The sequence below is a fragment of the Typha latifolia genome, chromosome 11 (genome assembly GCF_019914945.1).
Source record: "Typha latifolia isolate L0001 chromosome 11, TyphaL0001v2, whole genome shotgun sequence".
In the NCBI taxonomy this organism is placed as follows: Eukaryota; Viridiplantae; Streptophyta; class Magnoliopsida; order Poales; family Typhaceae; genus Typha; species Typha latifolia.
This window is the reverse complement of record NC_133096.1, coordinates 10,052,390-10,071,558: the sequence shown is the minus strand read 5'-3', so window position 1 is coordinate 10,071,558 and position 19,169 is coordinate 10,052,390. Positions and strand designations below refer to the sequence as shown.

The window sequence follows — 19,169 nt, the reverse complement described above, 5'->3', positions numbered from 1 at the left end:
GACTTATTTTTTATTAAGATTGTATCTTGAACGATTTCTCTATTTTTATTCTGATATCAACAGGACATCAGTATTAAATACTTTGTCTAGTATCATGTGAAATATCGAAATAACCCAAATACGTTCTAAACAATAGTAACCTGGACGCTTTAATTTATATACTTAAATTATGAGGAGAGCAAATAGAGTAAGCCTATCATGTTAGGTAATCGGGCTATTACAAGAGAATGAGAATAAATTCGACATTCCTTATCTCTTATTAAGTGAATCGAGCATGTGACTTAACTTACTTGTGTATTAAACAGAGGAGATTATTTGTTTAATAATAGCAAGAGGAGTTATCTGGCTACGATCAAAAACCATGGCGAAGAGCGGAAGGCCTTGGAGGAGAGCCTAAAATTAGATAACCTTCAGATTTTAGCCCAACTCAAGGTCATAAAAGAACCCATTAGAAATGCTTGCTATTCAAATGCAGAAACTTCCGCGAATAACTGATGAACTCTTGTAAAGCCAAGCTGACAGAGGAAAATCAATTTCTCTGCACATGATGAACTGATATATGAATCAAACAACTGAGAGATGAAAACATTTCGAAAAGTTGACTATTTACAAAACAGAAATGTATTTTACAAACACAAGCCATCGTTAAGAATAGTTCCATCCCCAGCCTACGTCCCGGAGTATAAAATCACAGTACAAGTGTACATCCCTGGTCAACTTGGACATCGGCCTCTGACACAAAATCTATGCAGAACACAGATTGTGAACTTGGGAAAAGCCCACCTTGTGCTAAGATTGCTTTTACAACAAACCATGACCAAGATCGTTTCACAGGTCAGTTTCTGAATGTGCAACAGTGCTGCTGTCGACTCAAGTGGCTCCAGCCAAGCCAGTTAATATAGAATTCCTTCTCTACTCAGATCAAATGGTCTGTAATGAAGAAACTAATATATTATTACTACAACAATATAACAGAGATAGAAGCTCTCATATTATTAGCAAGACAGGTTCTCTGAGTCCACATTGCTTTGTTGTAGCAGTCTCAGTAAGTCATAAGAAGCTTGATTATTCTGAAGAACGGTTATCACTGCACAATTATTGCAAATACACAGAAGTCAAACTGCATACCACCCGCAAAGCAACACAACTACAAATTCAATGCGCGCTTGATGGAACGGAGACGGATCAGGTTATCTTGCAGATGGACTAAATATGGCGGATTCTTTCATGTATGCAATGTCTTGTCTTGAGGCAGTGTTTTCACCAGTCATGTTCTTGCTCCTTCTAGCAGTCTCAAGTTCCAAGATCTTTCTAAGCTGCGCGACAACTTCAGCCATCTTTGGTCTCTGATTAATGGCTCTTCCTGTGCAGTTCAGTGCTAGCTCTGCAACCTTCCAGACAGAGTCAGCATTGTACATCCCTTGCAACATTGCATCAACAATTGCATCGATATCCCCTGCCCTAAAACTCTGTTGAACACGTTCAATTAGATGAACATCACCCATACACCGAATAGGAGGTTCTCCTGTGATAATTTCCAAAAGAACCACCCCAAAGCTGTACACATCAGTCTTCTCATTGAATTTCCAAGATTGCAAGCACCTTAATAAGTACAAAGAGAATCAAGGTTAGGTAGAAATAAACAACTTCTAAAGAATCATAATATCCTATACTTTGAAAATTGTTTTTCTTTTCCTTGTGTTTATCATGATTCATGAAATCTTTTATCAAGATATATTCTTGACTAAACATATATGTATTCAAGTTGTGGTTACATTAAGTCAAATAATTTCCAATCTTGACAAGAATTCCTCCCTTTAGTAATGAGATGTCCCAAACGACCAAATTCTAAAGCATAAAGGAAAAAAAAGTACGGCGACATACATTGGATCAATGTAGCCTGGAGAGAAAGCAAGCGCTGTCATTGAAACATGTGTTTGTAAATCACTGTGAAAGGCCTTAGAGAGACCGAAATCAGACACCTTAGCCTCCAAATTTTGGCCCAAAAGAATGTTGCTGGTCTTTACATCTCTGTGAATTATTGGCATTGGGCATCCATTGTACAGATAGTCCAAGCCTATATCAAGTCAAAGCCATCTAATGAGTAAGGAAATGGAAAAGATTATTTATCTTAATGTATAAGAGAAAAATGGACAAGAAAGATGCATTATATTGCCCCAAAACCTTGTGCAGCATCAAGTACTATTCTGAGGCGCTCTGCCCAACTCAAGACTCTAGCAACACCGGTTTTACCTTTAATGTTATAAAGACAATACATTAGTAATGCTTGCTACATGCAAATGCAGAAACTTCTATCCATAATACGCTTGTCAGTACTCCTTGCAATGACAATAAAACATTAATACCTTTCAAGCAATAAAACTTTCCGATTTTAGGTGCTTTGTCATTCCATGTGAAACAAGTGAACTATCTTTTCTTTTATTCCTGATGCACCAAGAACTACATGCTTTATATAGAAACTCAAAGTTCATCTAATTCTTTTTCTTGTCAACATATTCTTCAACAACCACATTTTAGCCGATAAAATATACTCTACCAAGGAAATGTGAACTTCATAAAATTCCAACACTGTGAGCTTGTATTTAAAATCTACATGATAGTCGATGTTTCAGTGCTAACTAAATCAAAAGAATCATGCTTGACAGCCATTATGTTGGCAAGAATTTACTCTAGTTTTTAACAGCTTATGTAATGTGCTATGCAATATGTATCAGTGATTCTATCATTAACGGATATATACCCAAAATTACTTCGAAGAGAAAATCAAATCGATCAATCTAAGAAATCTAAAGAAAAACAAGAGGAGGAGTTATCTGGCTATGCTTTAGAATTTAGAGCTTAACAAATTTCATTTGAAGCACTAGTTGAGAAACAATTCCTTCTATTGCAGAATCGTCAGACAATAAAGTCAGACAGCTAATTAATCCAACTCAACTTTTGCAAAGCAGTGAGTGGATTTGATGTTCAATATTCTATAAAACTAGCTTGGTTAAGAAAAAGTTTGGTTAGTACATAAGAAGTAAGAATCGACAAGTTCTACTGGAAGAAAATGTTATGGAGCAAAGTTGGATTTACTTGACACTTCATTTGATGAATATTTTGGAAGTTCTAGATCTTAAAAGACAAGTTTTCCATATAAACAATAAATATATTTTGGATTGGTAAGGTCAAGGATGGTATAAAGGAGATGAAATTCAAAAAGGAAGTAGGATAGGTGAAATTGGAAATGAAAGAAACAAGGTGAGATTAGGTAGATTTTCGATTGATTAGTCACATATAGTAGTTTAATAAGTGATTGACAAAGGAGTCAATAGAGGAAAAGGAAAATACGGCTAGCAATAATGAAGTTAATGCCTAGATTAACAATATAAACCCCATGTACAAAAGAAGTATTAAACAAAAGGCTAATACAGAACACATTTTTTAAGAAGTATTATATATTTATATAACAGCTCATGGGTTTAAGTAGAGGGCTTCACTTGTTGTGAGCTTGCACTTGGATCCAAGAGGTCATAGGTTCAACTGTTGGATACAACCTCTTCAGAAATGAAGGTAAGTTACATACATCTTCTCTCCTTAGACCCATATAGGTAAGAGCCTTTTGCAGTTAGACTATATTTAGTTCGTAGGTTCAAATTATCAAAAGAACCTTTTTAGAAATGAGGATAAGGCTGTATATATCTTCTCTTCTAGACCTTGCTTTGGAAGGAGCCTTATACATGGGGGCACCCACCTTTTACATATTCCATGCTATAAGACTATTCATGAGAATATCAAATGTGCTACAAACTTTAATATTGAAAATAGTGGCAGTTGATTTTGTAATATTTCACATGTATGCAATCTAGTTAATTGAATACTGGTAGAATCATGACTGTTGCCAACAAAAAGAGAAACCTATTAGAAAAGGAAACAAAGACGGAATAATGTTATCGGCCAGAAGAGAAAAGAATTGTATACAAATTTGGAGACATAATTAAGAAAGCATTTAACCACTAGAAAAAAAGACTAAGCTTTAAGCTAGATATACACTACATGATAGACTTAGATAGCAGTTAAGTCATTCGTTCACCAACCTTTCAAGTGATCTTGAAGGCTTCCAAGTGGCATATACTCATAAACGACTGCCAAACAATGTCTATCCATGCAGTAGCCAACCAAGGAAACCAGGTTCCTGTGACGAACTCTTGACAAATTCTGAACCTACAGAACATACTTGAAAATGTAATCAAAGGAAGCTCTGCATAGTAGTATCCTAATGGCCAATGAGTCAACTGAAATCTTATGTTCTTGTTGAATAAATTATAAAAATCTGAACTCACATCAAGGCAGCCCTAAGCTTGAGAAAAGAGAAGACAACAACAATTTTGTCTTCTATTATATATAATCAAGGAAGTATATTTTTTGTGGTAATTATAAGCACCTCTCTTCATATAAGCACATATGTCACAGAATGTCACAATCACAACAATCCCTGAATAAAAAGTTGAAGTCTAATTAGATCTTACAGTTTTTTTTTAATATATTTATCTACAAATTATCTACTGAATTTGCTGTAGCAATACTGTTTAGTGGTACTGTAGCATATACTATTCATTGTTATAGTAATCACGAGCTATTTTAGTGATCCTAAAATGTCCAAATTAGGATTTGTTGGGTTATCAAAAGAGACATTAGGGGTGGAAATCGTTCCATCAGCAAGCTATGATTTTCATAAAAGGCCATCAGAGGGATGAAAATTGTATTGGTTGATTGATTGATTGATTAATTGAAAAAAAAAACAGAACTAAAGAAGCTTCTTTGGCTGGTTGGCTTGTTTATCTCTAGTCTCTTGACTCTTCCTCTTTAGAATTTTTTTCTCTATTCATCTTCTACCTTCTCTTCACCTCTACAAGAGGATCCACGATTGCATCACAGGACACTCCTTACTTTGTCATACATCACTCTCAAGAGCAGATTAGCTTTCAGTGGCACAATCAATGTCCCTTTTTTTCCTTTGATAAAGTTAATCACCTTTTATGTTCTTTATCATCCTAACCTACATCGTGTACTCCACTGAAAGACCTAAATTCAAAAATAGATGCCTGACGAAACATAAAATCAGTTATCACTTACCTCAGCCAAAAACAGATTAGGTGCTTGTTCTGATGATAGAGAGCACATCTTTACAGCAACCTCGGTGCCATCTTCTAAGAAACCATGAAACACAGTCCCAAATCCTCCTTTTCCAAGGGTATGAGCAAAGTTATTAGTAATGTACTCCAATTCTGTATACATGAATTGATGACTCTTCAATGGCAGCTGGCTGTCTTTACAATCCACACTGAATTGGTAACTATCAGATGGAAATTGACTGCATCCACAATCCACATTGAGTTGGTGGCTCCCAGATGCCATTTCCAGCCGAACCATTTCATGATTGACGGATGTAATAATAACTAGGAACATAACATAGAGTACAGAAGTATGAATATTATCTGATACTTGAGAAAGGTAAAACTAAGCACCACAGTAGAAGCAAGGATTTCTATTAGGAAACTACCTTGGGGCTTTCTTGTAACTCTCCACACAACATATACCACAACTACTAGTAGAATGGCAGGAACGACTGAAAGAACAATAATTATAGGTGTAGTTATCTTCTTCTTTGTAGCAGTATTAGAGTTGCCATCAGGAGTAGAGTCGCGACCATTACATTTGTTGAAATTATCAAATCTAGCATCAAGAGAAGTTTATGGAATATTAACAGTAATTTGAGCTCAAGAAGAGCAATAGATCTTTGGAGTTCTCCAAGAAAATTCTTTCAGTATACTTCAGTTAACATTACAACTTACAGGTACAAATAAGAAAGAAAATTTCATCTTATTGCTGACAGAAACATTTGTATTAGCATGTATAGACATTGTGTCTCATTGCTGCAAAATTGAATCTGTCTTAGATGTGCCTAATGTGCAAGATACACTTCTACATCAACCATCCTCAAAACCAATTTCTTTCTTTAAATTTACACTAGAACCAATTACGAGGATAATTAAGCATCAAATCTAGCTTCCTGACAATTTGCAATTCCAAACAAGAAAAAGAATGCGTTTTATTTTCAACTTTATCAGTTCAAAGTAACAATAATTACATAGATTTCTATAGTATCTTTCCAATTAAAAGCAGAAAAGGAAGAAAAGCATACTTATAAGTTATAGCATACAACCATTCGAAAGTATACTTGGAAATCTCTGACCAAAGTATTTCTTTTTGGGGGGTAAAAATTGACGAAAATAGTCGATAAGATCTTAAAGAAACAAAGGATATACTTACCCATACACTAAGAAATTTAACAGCACATAACACCTGATATGAATATATCAAATGTGCATTTTAGCGAAGCTGTGTATAATCTGTCTGACCTTGAAAGTAAATCTCCAATGTTACACTTCTCAAAGACGGACTAATCTTGTGCAATTTGAAAGATCTGCAGATGCATAGCTATCCATTTTTTTTCACAAATTAGAATAACAGAGTCAATCAACAAATTAACAAATAAGGTGATCTTCATATGGCTATACTACAGTGTTACCCTGTAGAATTGAATTGAATCTGGGGCTGTTTCAGTTTATTAGAATACAGCTTCATCTGTTCATTGAGTCTTTCCTCAAAAGTAATTGAACCATGAGAAGCTTTTTTGCTACTATAATTGGTAGAATAGTGGAAGGACTTGATTAGAAACACACCTCAATGTAAGTGAACCATCTTTTGATCTTTCAATGAGGGCATCAGGGATTTCTGTGATGCAGTTTCCTGTCAAAGTTCTGTATGAAGACAGATTGCATCAAGAACCTAAAAATATTCATTGAAGATTATTGGAACAATACGTCTAATGTTAACACTTACAGGACCTCGAGGGATGATATATCTGCTAAAGAATCAGGTATTTTTCCACTTAAGTTGTTGTAAGACAAATCCCTAGAAGAAAATAACAAAACCGGATATAACTTTAGAAGTTCCATGCACTTTCATAGTACTAGTAAGCTCAATTTCGCGACGGTTCATACTTACAGGGTCATGATTGCTGTCAGCCTGGAAAATGAAGTGGATACCTCACCAACCAATCCACTGGAGGATAAGTTTCTGCAGCACAGTTGAATCCATTAGGATATCCCTTTCATCCTAGTTCCCAAGAAGACATGACTCCTAAGGAAATTTGCATAACTCCTATATCTTGGATACTCACAGAGCTATAATCCTCGAATCATTACCACCATTGCTACAAGTGACGCCATCCCAAACATACTGTTTTGGAAAACATGGATCACCCATCCAATTTTTCTTCACTTTATACGCCGCCTTGATTGCCAACATGGCATGAACTGGTACCGAGAAAAGAAAGAGAAGAATCACATTAAATATTCATCATAAGGTGAATAAACGTACAACTTGTCAAGAGTAACGTTAAAACTTTGCTGGAATTTACGCGCATTTTACCACAAAAGATCGGTTTCTGACAAGTCTTTTCCAAGGAATCGGTTCCCTTTTCTTGGTGAATTAAACCCAAAACCCTACAGGTTAAACCGTAAACTTCCCGAACGCACACCCTAAACCCTAAACCCAACGACAATAAAGAACAAAAACGTACCATCGTCGAGGTTGGTCATGACTTCCACGAGGCTAACGAGGGAGAAGACCTCGATTGCATTGATGAGAGGAGGGAGAGTAGCATTGGTGGTGGAAACGAGCGAGAAGTTATAAGTAGAGGCCCTTCTCAATTCGGCGTAAATATAATCGGCCATGAGGTAGGGTGGCCTCATGTGGTCGAACCACAGTTCACCGTTGAGGAAGATGTTGAACTCTCTGACGTCATTGGAAGATAGAACTTGGAGCTCGGAGAAGTGGAGGCTGACGTAGTAGACGGGGTCAGCGGCCTCGGCGATCCAGTAGAACTGGATGCTCTTGTTGACGGCGGTGGAGGTGACGGCGGTTTGGAGGACGGCGGTGGGGGCCTCGATCATATCTTTGAGATAGTTGCTCACCTTCGAGGTTGTGGATATCACATTCCACCCAGCGGTGTCGGTGAATGGCTTCCACAACCGGTCGTACCGGTCGTCCGGATACCTTGGTCAAACGGATTATATTTGTTTTTTTAATTTAATATATTAAATTCAGGATATATATTTTGTATAGTGGACACTTATTTTGTTACTAAAATTTATTATTATAAACAAAAAAAAATTAAATATAATTAAATTTATAAAAACTCCTTAGTTTATTATTATTATTATTATTTTATTTTAAAAACCCCATAGTTAAACACAATCATTAAAACTACCTCTTACATTTTAGATTTTTTGTTAAAACTACTTTCAAGCCTTCTATAATTTTTCTCAGCAAATTGTTGTTTTAGACAGCACTTTTAACTAATTAATTACTAGACCAACATACTGAAAGAAAAAATATTTATTATAAAGATAAATAGTAACTAAATTCTGACTATATATATATATATATACCAATAAACCAATAAAGAAGAAGTGGATTTGCAAATATCTAAAAGGAAATAAATGCGTTGCTTATTACACCCGTGCAGCCTGGAATTAATATTAAGAACATCCGACAAACATAATCGTTTATCTCTTTATCATAAAATCTAATTTTGTGCTAATTAGATTCATTTAAAGATTATAGTTCAATACTTTTGAGCAGAGATGAGGAAAAAAAAGATGCTGAACTTACCGAATTATCATATCAGTCGTTGATCCTAGGTTGGCTCTTCCAAAAATAACTAAATATTCGGAATCATCAACCATGGGATAGATTGTGGCCTTCAATGGCCTCAACTCTAAAGAAGATATGAAAGGAGTCGAAGATCCCGTTTTTATCAAACAGACTGATATGAGATCAGCCAAGGCAACCATTATAATTTCAGATGTGTAACGATGAGCTGCATCAGAGATGTTCATCGTCTTCAATGTAGTGACTCCAATATGGAGATCAAATAACAGCTGACTGTTGGACTGCACACTTCGACGTCCGTCGTAGTTTCCATACATGAAGGTTGCTCTTACAAGATACTTGAAACCTTTGGTTACAGGCTTCAAGGTGTAACAATTCCTATCTCCATCAGGAAAGCTTCTCACAGTTGTGTACTGCTTTGGAAGCGAGAGGTCTATATAATTCGATGCAACGTTGTAGTTTATCCCGGTGTTTATAAATTGATCGTCTGTAGTATAGGGTATACTAGTATTGCGATCGGTGTAACCATCTGCGGCGCCGCAATCGATGCTAATGAAACCTATAAATAGGTAAGAGAAAGAAGAATATATTTAACTTTGTATAAATTGGCCGTGATATCTCTTGTTGAAATCATTGTGTTTTAGAACATATGTTAGCTTACCGTCAGTACTTGGTGTCTGGCCATGAACTTGAACTGCGGCAATCAAGACGCCCAAGAGAAGAGACCACCATTTCACCATCTTCTTCTCTAAGTTCAGATACCACATCAAAGCCTACGCCATTAATTCTTTCTTCAGATGGCCGCCATGCGCAGTTGCAAACTTGCAGCGGAATATATCATCGACCAGTCGGTGGACCTTGTCGTATTATTTCTTGCTTTAATTTTTCTTTCTTCTTTTCTCCAGCCCATAGATAATAAGCTTTTATTATGATTTCTTTCAACAATTGACCTTCATTCATGTTTGCAACCTTTAGGTCAACGGTTTGAGAAGAGATACAGCACACTAATTAAAAAGTCAAACCGGACGCTATTAAACTCTATTTTCCTAATTAAGCTCTAATTTCTGATGCTCAATAATTTTAACTCGGAAGAGGAGTTGGAAACATGTTAACAACCTACCTTTTCATGTATAATGTACTTGCAGTCTGTTTCATGCATTTTTAATATATGCAAATTGCACCTTACACATTGTCATTAGATTAATTAATTAAACTTAATTAAACTCCTAAATTGAGTTAACTACAGTAATAACATTGTCAAAATAACTTAACCTAACATACACTACGGACAAATGATTTGAACTAGATGAGGTACATTTTTTTTATGCCACCTGTCTAAATAGTACTAGTGTTAACTTAATCCGTGGTGCATATATGAATATTTGTAAAAATCGCAGATTGAATTAGAACTCTAAAAAGACTTCATACATAATATCTTTTTTTTTTTGAAAAATAATTCACAGACTAATTCATTCCATACATATCAGATTACAATGAAAATTAAGAGGAGGAATGACTCATTCCTTACTACATTGCTTTAGGTAAGAAAACCTAGCTAAGTTGTTAGCACTGCGGTTATTGTTTCTGCTCGTGTAGCATACTCTTAGAAATAAGACTTTGGAGATCCACTATTGGCATTTTGAGATTAATGGCGCTGTTGTCCAATCCTAGTTGGAGTCGTATATTTAACTTTAGTACTTTGGAGGGATGTTATGTTCGCTATAAAATCAGGTACAATTTGATTAAGTTTGTTGTACGAAAATTCCATAAAATATGGCATGTGTGAGACAAACCGATGAAATCGGCATACTAATGCTGTAACAATATAGTAGAGACAGTAGCTCGGAAAACTAGTAGTAAGACAAGTTCTGTGATTCCACAATGCTTGTCATGGCAGTCTTAGCAAGTCATAAGCAGCTTGATTATTCTGAATAATGGTTCTCGTTGCACAAATTAGTATAATACATAGATTTCACCACACACTACAATATCACACACTCAAAGCAACACAACTACAAGATATTCTCCACTATTCAATCGAACAAAGTCAACTCACATTTGATGGAAGGAGGATAAGATCAACTTATCTTGCGGATGGACCATATATGACTGATTCTTTCGTGAATGTAATGCCAGGGCCTGAGGCAGTGCTTTCACCGGTCATGTTCTTCCTCCTTCCAGCAGTCTCACATTCCAAGCTCTCCCTAAGCTGCGTGACAACTTCAGCCATCTTTGGTCTTTGATTAATGGCTTTTGTTGTGCACTTCATTGCTAGCTCTGCAACCTTCCAAACAGAGTCGGTGTTGTACATCCGTTGCAACCTTGGATCAACAATTGCATCAATATCCCCTTGCCCAAAACGCAGTTGAGCTCGTTCAATTATATGAACATCACCAACACGCTGAATAGGAGGTTCTCCGGTGATAATTTCCAAAAGAACCACTCCAAAGCTATACACATCAGTCTTCTCATTGAATTTCCAAGATTGCAAGCACCTAATAAGTATGAAAAAGCATCAGGGTTAGGTAGATATAAAACAACTTCAAAAGAATCTTAATATCCTATATTTTGGAGCTTGTTTTTCGGTTCTTCTTTTCCTTTTGTTAATCAAACAGTATTCTTGACTAAGCATGCATATCTTTAAATTGTGGTTATATTAAGTCAAATCATTTCCATCATGATTAGAATCCCCTCCCTTTGGCAATGAGAGGTCCCAAACCACCAAATTCCGCAGCATAAAGAAAAAGAGAAAGCATGGAGACATACACAGGATCAACGTAGCCTGGGGAGAAAGCAAGCGCTGTCATTGAAACGTGTGTTTGTAAATCACTGTGGAAGGCCTTAGAGAGCCCAAAATCAGATACCTTGGCCTCCAGGTTTTTCCCTAAAAGAATGTTGCTGCTCTTTATGTCTCTGTGAATTATTGGTTTTGGGCATCCATTGTACAGATAGTCCAGGCCTATATCAAGTCAAAGAACATCGAACATCTAATTAGAGAAGGAAAAATTATAAATTGTTTAGCTTAAGAACAAGAGAAAATTGGATAGGAAAAATGTGTTTTATGCCCCCAGAACCTTGTGCAGCATCGAGTACTATTTGGAGGCGCTCTGCCCAACTCAAGGCTCTACTAAGGCCAGCTTTACCTTTAAGGTCATAAAAAATACATTAGTAATGCTTGATATAAACTTGTATGCATAATATGCTAGTCAAACCTCCTTTTAATGACATCCAACAATTAATACCTTCTGGGCAATGGAATTATGTGATACTTATGTGTTTCGTGTGCTACAGGTGAACTATCTCTTTTGATTCCTGCTGCACCAAGAAAAGCTACATTCTTTATGTAGGAATTCACAGTTCATCTAATTCTGTTTTTCTGATTAAATCCATTTTCAACAAGCACATTTTAGGAAACAAAATACACTACTACGGAAATGAAAACCTTATAAATTTTCCAATATTGTCAGTTCATATTTAAAATCTTCACAAGAGCCGAAGTCTCAATAAAAATTACAAAAAAAAAATTATGTTTGACAGATGAGATATCACTATGCTAGCAAAAATTTACCTCTACTTAACAGCGCAAATATGCTCTATCTATGCAGTGATTCTATAACATCATGCTCAAAATTAATTGTCTATTACAGAATCACCAGACAATAAGGTCATTCAGCCAATTAATTATATATTTATATGATTATATCACACTCAACTTTCACATTGCATAAGTCATCAAATTGGACTCGGTGTTTGATATTCTATAAAGCTAGCTAGGTGAAGAAAACTAGAGACTTGAACTAGGGCATAAGAAATGAGAACAGACAAGATTATTTTTTCTATTTTTATTTTCAAATTGCTCTGCATATACTTGTCAATTTATGTATTGTTAAATATCAAAAACATGCACTCCCATATGCAACCACATATCGCATATGTGCTATGTAGTCCCTTGATTGCATGCATAGTGGATTCCGACTTTTAGACCATGATCCATTAGAAAAGGAAACAGATGAGAAAAATAATTTTTACATCTGCATTATCATTTTATACAAAACAGGAGAAAAGAATGATGAGAGCAATTTGTCGATTAGGAGAAACAGACTAAGCTTTATGCTAGATATGCTCCAGATGATAGATCTACATAGTAATTAATTTACCGTTCACCAACCTCTCAAATGATCTTCAAGACTTCCAAGAGGCATATACTCATAAACGACCGCCAAGCAACCTCTATCCATGCAGTAGCCAACCAAAGAAACCAGATTCTTGTGACGAACTCTTGACAAATTCTCGACCTACAGAAAATACTTCAAAATATTATCAGAGGAAGGTTTACAAAATAATATCTCAGTGAGAGCTGAAATGTTATGTTCTGCGCAGAAATTATGAAAATCTAAAGGCAGCCATCAGCTTGAAAAAAGAAAGACAAGGACATATTTTATCCTCGTGTATAAATAATCAAGTAGCTGATTTATTTTGCAATTACAAGCAACTTTCTCCATAAAAACTCATATGTCATGCAATCACAACAATCATTAATGAAGAATTGAAGTCTAGATTCAAGTTTAAATTAGATCTTAGATTTATTTTCTTTTTTTCAGATTATTTATCTACAAACTAACTTCTTCTGAACTCACTGCAACATACTGTTCATGGAACTGTGATACCTGTTGACTGTTACAGACTTTCAGTAATCTTGAGCTATGTTCTTGTTATTTTACTAGTCCTAAAGAGTCCAAATTAAGGTTTTTGGGTTATCTAAAATGTCCTATTAGAAGTGAGTCATTTTGTTAGAAGACCAAGCTAGGGTTTTCTACAGACGACCATTTGAGGGCTGAAAATAGTAATAGCCAATGGATTGATTAATGAAAATTGAAAAGAACTAAGGAGCTTCTTTAGCCTGATTGTCTTTTATTATCCGTCTCCATATATACATTCCTCTCTAGAATCTTATTTCTCTTAATCTTCTACCTTCTCTACTCTATGTTTCACTTCTACTGCATGGTGCACAATTGCATCATTCCCAAGGGCACATGCCTTTCAGTGGCACAATCAATGCCTTAAATCATATGAAATATCTTAATTTGCCATCTATAGCAAAAAAACTAATTTTCAAATCATAGATGCCTAGTGATACACAACTTAAGTTACCTCAGCCAAAAACAGAGTAGGCGCTTGTTCTGATGATAGAGAGCACATCTTGACTGCAACCTCAGTGCCATCTTCCAAGGAACCATGAAATACAGTCCCAAATCCTCCTTTTCCAAGGGTCTGAGAAAAATTCTTGGTTATGTTCACCAAGTCTGTATACATGAATTGGCGACTCTCAAATGGCAGCTGACCGTCTTTATGATCCACATCTGATAGGTGACTCGAATATGTCAGCTGACTGCTTCCGCGATCAACATTTAATTGCCAGCCCCCAGAAGGCTGCGACTGAACTGCTTCACTATTGACAGCTGGAACAATAGATAACATAATAAGTTTGAATATTATCTGGTACTTATGTGAAACTAAGCACTAATGTAGAAGCAAAGATTGCTGTTAGAAAACTACCTTGGGTCCTTCTTCTAATTTTCCACACAATGAGTACCGCCACCACTAGCAAGAGAATGGCAGGAACAACTGAAAGAACTATGATTAATGGTGTAGTTATCGTCTTCTTCTTTGCAGTGATAGTAGAGTTGCTACCGTTACATTTGTCAAAGCTAGCATCAAAAAAAGTTTGCAAAACATCAGCAGTAATATGAGCTTAGAAGAATAATAGAACTATCGGCCTTTTTCATGAGTTAAACAACAACTTAACCGATAATGTGATCTTCGATGGTTCTACTACAGAGTGCCCCAAAGAAAATGAATCAATAGTGGAGCTGTTTTAGACTTTTAGTTTATTAAATGCAGTAGTTCATGGAGTCATTATTTTTTCCTCAAAAGTAGTTGATTAGGAACAAACCTCAATTTGAGTGAACCATCTTTTGACCTCTTATCAAGGCGATCAGGGATTTCTGCGATGCAGTTTCCAGTCAGATTCCTGCACAAGTATAGATTGCATCAAGGATCTAAAAGTACTCATTTAAGATAACCAGAACAGTAAATCTGGTACAAACACTTACAACTCATTGAGGGATGATATATCTGCTAGAGAATCAGGGATTTTTCCGGTTAAGTTATTGTAAGACAAATCCCTAAAAGAAGATAACTTAATTAGGTAAGTAGAAGTTCCTCGTAATTTTCAAACTCTATCGAGCTAAATTTTGCGAGGGTTTCATACTTACAGGGACTTGATTGCTGTGAGACGGGAAAAGAAGGTGGACACCTGACCAACCAATCCACTAGAGGATAAGTTTCTGCGGCAGAGTTGAATCTTTTCATCAGCAATTTTTCCCAGAAAATATGACTCCTAAGAAAATTTGCACAAGTTATCTTTCTTGGATACTCACACAGCTATAATCCTTGAATCATTACCACCGATACTACAACTCAGACCATCCCAACCATACTGTTTTGGAAAACATGGATCACCCATCCAATTTTTCTTCACTTTATAAGCTTCTTTGATTGCCAACATGGCCTCAACTGGTACCACAAAAAGGGATGACATTGAATTATAATTGTAGGTGAACAAGCATGCGAAAATTTTACGAAGTCATGTGATGAAATGGAGATTAGAGATGCAAAACACATTTCATAAAGATAGGGTTTTCCTTTTCCCCCACTGTATTGACTTGTTTATGCCCCATGATGAACTTAAAGGGGATTCGAAAAGTAATAACATACCGTCTCCGATGCGAGTCATCGAGACATCTGCCATGCTCCAGAGAGAATAGATCTCAACCGCATTGATGAGGGGAGGACGAGTGGCGTTCTGGGTGGCATTGAAAGTGAACTTATACTGAAGGCTCTGCCTCAGTGGACCGGTGCTATATATATAGCCGGACATGAGGTAGGGTGGCCTGTAGTGTTCGTACCACAACTCGTCATTGTAGTAGACGTCGAACTCCCTGACGTCCGTTCCTGAGAGGGGTTCGAGCTCAGAGAAATGAAGGTTCACATAGTAGTACGGCCCGACGCTTCTGATCTCGGAGTCCCAGCGGAAACCCATCGTGCTGCCGTTGACGTTTGCGGCCACGGCAGCGGTCTGGTGCACGACAGACGGGACCTCGAAATGGTCATTTTGATAGTTGTTGACCTTAGATGCGGTAGTTAGCACATCCTTGGTGAAGTTCATAGTCTTCCAGATGCGGTCGTACGGGTCGCCGGGGTATCTGCAAATGAATTCACCTTAATTCTCTTATAGAAAATTTTTATTTCGACGTCTGCAGTATTATACGTCCAACATACTTACCGAATTATGTTATCTTCAGTTGCTCCAAAGTTGACGCGTGTAAAAAGGACGATATAGCTGGAAGAGGTGGCAGTGGGATAGAGCGTGGACTTCAATTGCCTCATCTCCAGTAAAGAGATGAAAGGAGTGGAAGAAGAGTCGCTTCTTCTCGTCAGACAAACTGATACGAAATCGCCCAACGCAACACTTATAGCTTCGTACACATGAGTAGAGGATGTCGTCGTGATGTTCACTGTATCCCAAAGATTGACTCCAATGTGGAGATCGAATAGCAACGGACCGTTCGCCCTCACGCTGTTATTTCCATCGTAGTTCCCATACATGAAGCCTGCTCTAAGAAGATACTTATAACCTTGGATTGCAGGCTGTAAGGTATAGCAATTACGATCTCCCTCAGGAAAGCTTCTGACAGTCGTATACTGCTTGCGAATCGAGGAGTCGATATAATTGGAAGCAACATTGTGGTTTGTCCCAGTTTCTATAAATTGATCATCTGTGGTATAGGGTATTCCTGTAATGCTATCACTGGAATTGCTAGTGGCGCCACAGTCTATGCTAATGAAACCTAAATAAAAGATAGGAACAAAAGAAATTATCATTCTGTATAGAAGTAGAAGCATCTCCCATACAGGAATCTCATATTAAGATGCGGGGTCTCCGGGCATTCAAACCCCAATTCTTGAGAACAAGCGTTCTAATAGGCATTCAAATGAGTTGGCAAAAGATGTTTTCATCGGTGTTTGAATGCTCCGACAAATCATAGTCGAATAAATTAGGTTTTTTGAGAAACATATGTATTGTTTGCATATCTAAAAGAGTTATGTTGTGAAATAGAGGAGATCTCCGTGGATGTAGCTCTAATTGGTCAATCACATAAAATCTATGTTTCCTTACTTTCTTTGTATTTCTTTTATCTTACTTGAGGTCTTGAATTGTAGTTTAAGTGGGAGCGATAGAAGAAGAAAAAAAAATTTAGATTGAGAAGTTCAATTAAAATAATGTTGCTTTATGAGATGTAGATAAAAAAATTACATCTACTAAAGGACTTTTCTTTGCTTTTATGTGAAAGCACAAATAAACCTAAAAATATTGATGATACTAAGTTGAGCAAACTAGATTTGAAAATCCTAGGGATGCTCTAACTTACACTTACAGTGTAAGTGGTTTTCAACATCTCGATGGAGAAGGTAACTATATATTTTATAGTGGCTTGATGAGGATGTATAAAAAAACTTTGGCTTCAAACAAGATTGTTCAATATGAAGATGTCTGAAAATGATAGTGTGGTAAAACATCTGAATAAATTTAACATTATCACGAATCAATTAGAATCGATTGATATCAAATTTTATGATGATGTTCGGCCCTATTGATTTTATTGTATCTATTAGATAATTAAGACAACCTAGTTATAGTAGTAAATAACTCATGAGAAGCAAATATCTTAAAGTTTGATGATGTAGTGGGATTTCTTCTCGGTAAAGAATCTAAAAAGAAAAATATCTTACTAGCAAAAGGGAAATGAAAAATAACTCACAAAGACAGTAAGATCTATAAAGAAAATGATAATGATCAGAAAAAAAAATAGTTCAAAATTTCTACAAGAGTGCTAAAACTGCGGCAATAAAAAAACACATCAAACATAAATATAGGGCACAAAAAATTAAAATAGGTGGAGAACAACACTCAGAGGAAAACTTTTCTAATGAATTCTCTTCGGATAATGATGCTCTTATTCTTTCTTGTGATAATCAAAATAAATCTTGAATATTAGATTCAGCGCCCAACAATTCTAGTTGGATAAATTAGGTTTTCTAAAAAATCTATATATTATTTGTATCTCAAAACAGTTATATAAACATGAAAACAAAAAAGGTCAAAGCTTTATAGAGAGAGAATAAAGATGAAAAATGTAAAGTTGTTGGTTGTAGATTGAAAGGTTCTTCTGTCTTATAATCTTTTTTATTCTACTTTAGTAAAATTGATGTGATTTCCATGGACATATTCCTAATTAGATAAACCACGCAAAATCTACATCTCCTTAATTTTTATTTTTATTTCTTCTTACTTTTCCCCGATCCATCTCCCAACAGCTCAAATAGCTGAGTGCAATAACAACAACCAAGCCGTCTTTCGGCAATTCAACTGCTCATTTGGGTAGTCTTTAAATTCATGAAAAATTTAAAATAAAAATAAAATAAACAAGCTTTAATTGGTGATCTCGTTTGTATTGAAGAAACAGAAGGCTTTGCATCAACGAGTTGAGGATTAAAACAAGCTTCAGGCAGAAGATATGTAACATACCCTCAATAGTGGGAGACTGGCCATGAACTTGAACTGCTGCAAGCAACACACCCAAGAGAAGAGATCTACACCATAACGCCATCTTCTTCTTCTCCAAGGCTCTAATTAGATACCCCATTGCCACCTACGCCATTAATTACTGCAGCCTTGTTTCCCTATATATCAACTCTTTCTGGACTTCATCAATCATCATTCTATTACTTAATTAATTGCACTACGGTTTTCCACTCCATTTAAAGATCATAAAAAACTCCGTATGATTTCATGCACCTACAACGACCCAAGAACTGCCATCACATTGTTATCATTGCCAGCTTCACGTCAACGACTATCTAAATGCCACAGTGTAAGATGTATATCGAGGGCACGCTTCTGACCTTGTCTGGCATTTCATTTTATTGAAAAAAGAGTTAAGGAGCTGTCTCAAGTATATTGAAAGGGAGGTAAAGGTATTGGAAAACGTATCATTATATTGTTAAAGTTTATCCCAAGTAAGTTACGTCTTATTATTCTGAATTAATGATGCAATTGGTACTTCATATCTCCCATCAGCCATTACTATAATCTAGTAAAGTTTCAAACAGAGATATTAATAAGAGCCAATTTCTAGTTATATTATGTTCTTTCTATATAGATGGAAATAAATTAGAATGGTTCTGGCAAGTTGACCCTACTTTGTCGATAAAAAAATACTAAGCTCTTATTTGCTTTGAGTTATAGGAAGATTTATAAATTTGGTCCGGACCCTAGCCAAATTTAATAATAAAATATTTTTTTT

General features: G+C 36.0%; 2 protein-coding genes across 2 annotated transcripts; both read right to left on the bottom strand.

Annotated features, from left to right (window-relative positions):
- Positions 1-550: 550 nt before the first annotated feature.
- LOC140797194 (probable LRR receptor-like serine/threonine-protein kinase At1g51880) lies at positions 551-9,509 on the bottom strand. The gene is made up of 13 exons (XM_073150470.1): positions 9,404-9,509; positions 8,743-9,301; positions 7,649-8,124; positions 7,247-7,382; positions 7,072-7,143; positions 6,907-6,978; positions 6,747-6,824; positions 5,564-5,736; positions 5,137-5,459; positions 4,098-4,224; positions 2,185-2,253; positions 1,885-2,077; positions 551-1,602 (listed from the first exon to the last, which is right to left on the bottom strand). The coding sequence occupies exons 1-13, from the start codon at positions 9,507-9,509 to the stop codon at positions 1,191-1,193; spliced, it is 2,796 nt and encodes a 931-aa protein (XP_073006571.1). The 3' UTR covers positions 551-1,190.
- Positions 9,510-10,641: 1,132 nt separating this feature from the next.
- On the bottom strand, positions 10,642-18,598 carry LOC140798337 (putative leucine-rich repeat receptor-like serine/threonine-protein kinase At2g19230). The gene is made up of 13 exons (XM_073152165.1): positions 18,392-18,598; positions 16,088-16,652; positions 15,520-16,007; positions 15,183-15,318; positions 15,018-15,089; positions 14,856-14,927; positions 14,696-14,773; positions 14,299-14,450; positions 13,894-14,201; positions 12,911-13,037; positions 11,817-11,885; positions 11,509-11,701; positions 10,642-11,237 (listed from the first exon to the last, which is right to left on the bottom strand). The coding sequence occupies exons 1-13, from the start codon at positions 18,507-18,509 to the stop codon at positions 10,826-10,828; spliced, it is 2,790 nt and encodes a 929-aa protein (XP_073008266.1). The 5' UTR covers positions 18,510-18,598; the 3' UTR covers positions 10,642-10,825.
- Positions 18,599-19,169: the final 571 nt, after the last annotated feature.

Excerpts from the sequence above, each read along its gene's own strand:
- LOC140797194 (XM_073150470.1), bottom strand. The coding sequence starts at position 9,509 with ATGTGGTATCTGAACTTAGAGAAGAAGATGGTGAAATGGTGGTCTCTT. Across the intron at positions 6,825-6,906 it reads ATATCATCCCTCGAGGTCCT|AACTTTGACAGGAAACTGCA; the intron begins GTAAGTGTTAAC and ends GTCTTCATACAG. Across the intron at positions 5,460-5,563 it reads AGTTACAAGAAAGCCCCAAG|TTATTATTACATCCGTCAAT; the intron begins GTAGTTTCCTAA and ends TTATGTTCCTAG.
- LOC140798337 (XM_073152165.1), bottom strand. The coding sequence starts at position 18,509 with ATGGGGTATCTAATTAGAGCCTTGGAGAAGAAGAAGATGGCGTTATGG. Across the intron at positions 14,774-14,855 it reads ATATCATCCCTCAATGAGTT|GAATCTGACTGGAAACTGCA; the intron begins GTAAGTGTTTGT and ends ATACTTGTGCAG. Across the intron at positions 11,238-11,508 it reads CCAGGCTACGTTGATCCTGT|GTGCTTGCAATCTTGGAAAT; the intron begins GTATGTCTCCAT and ends CATACTTATTAG.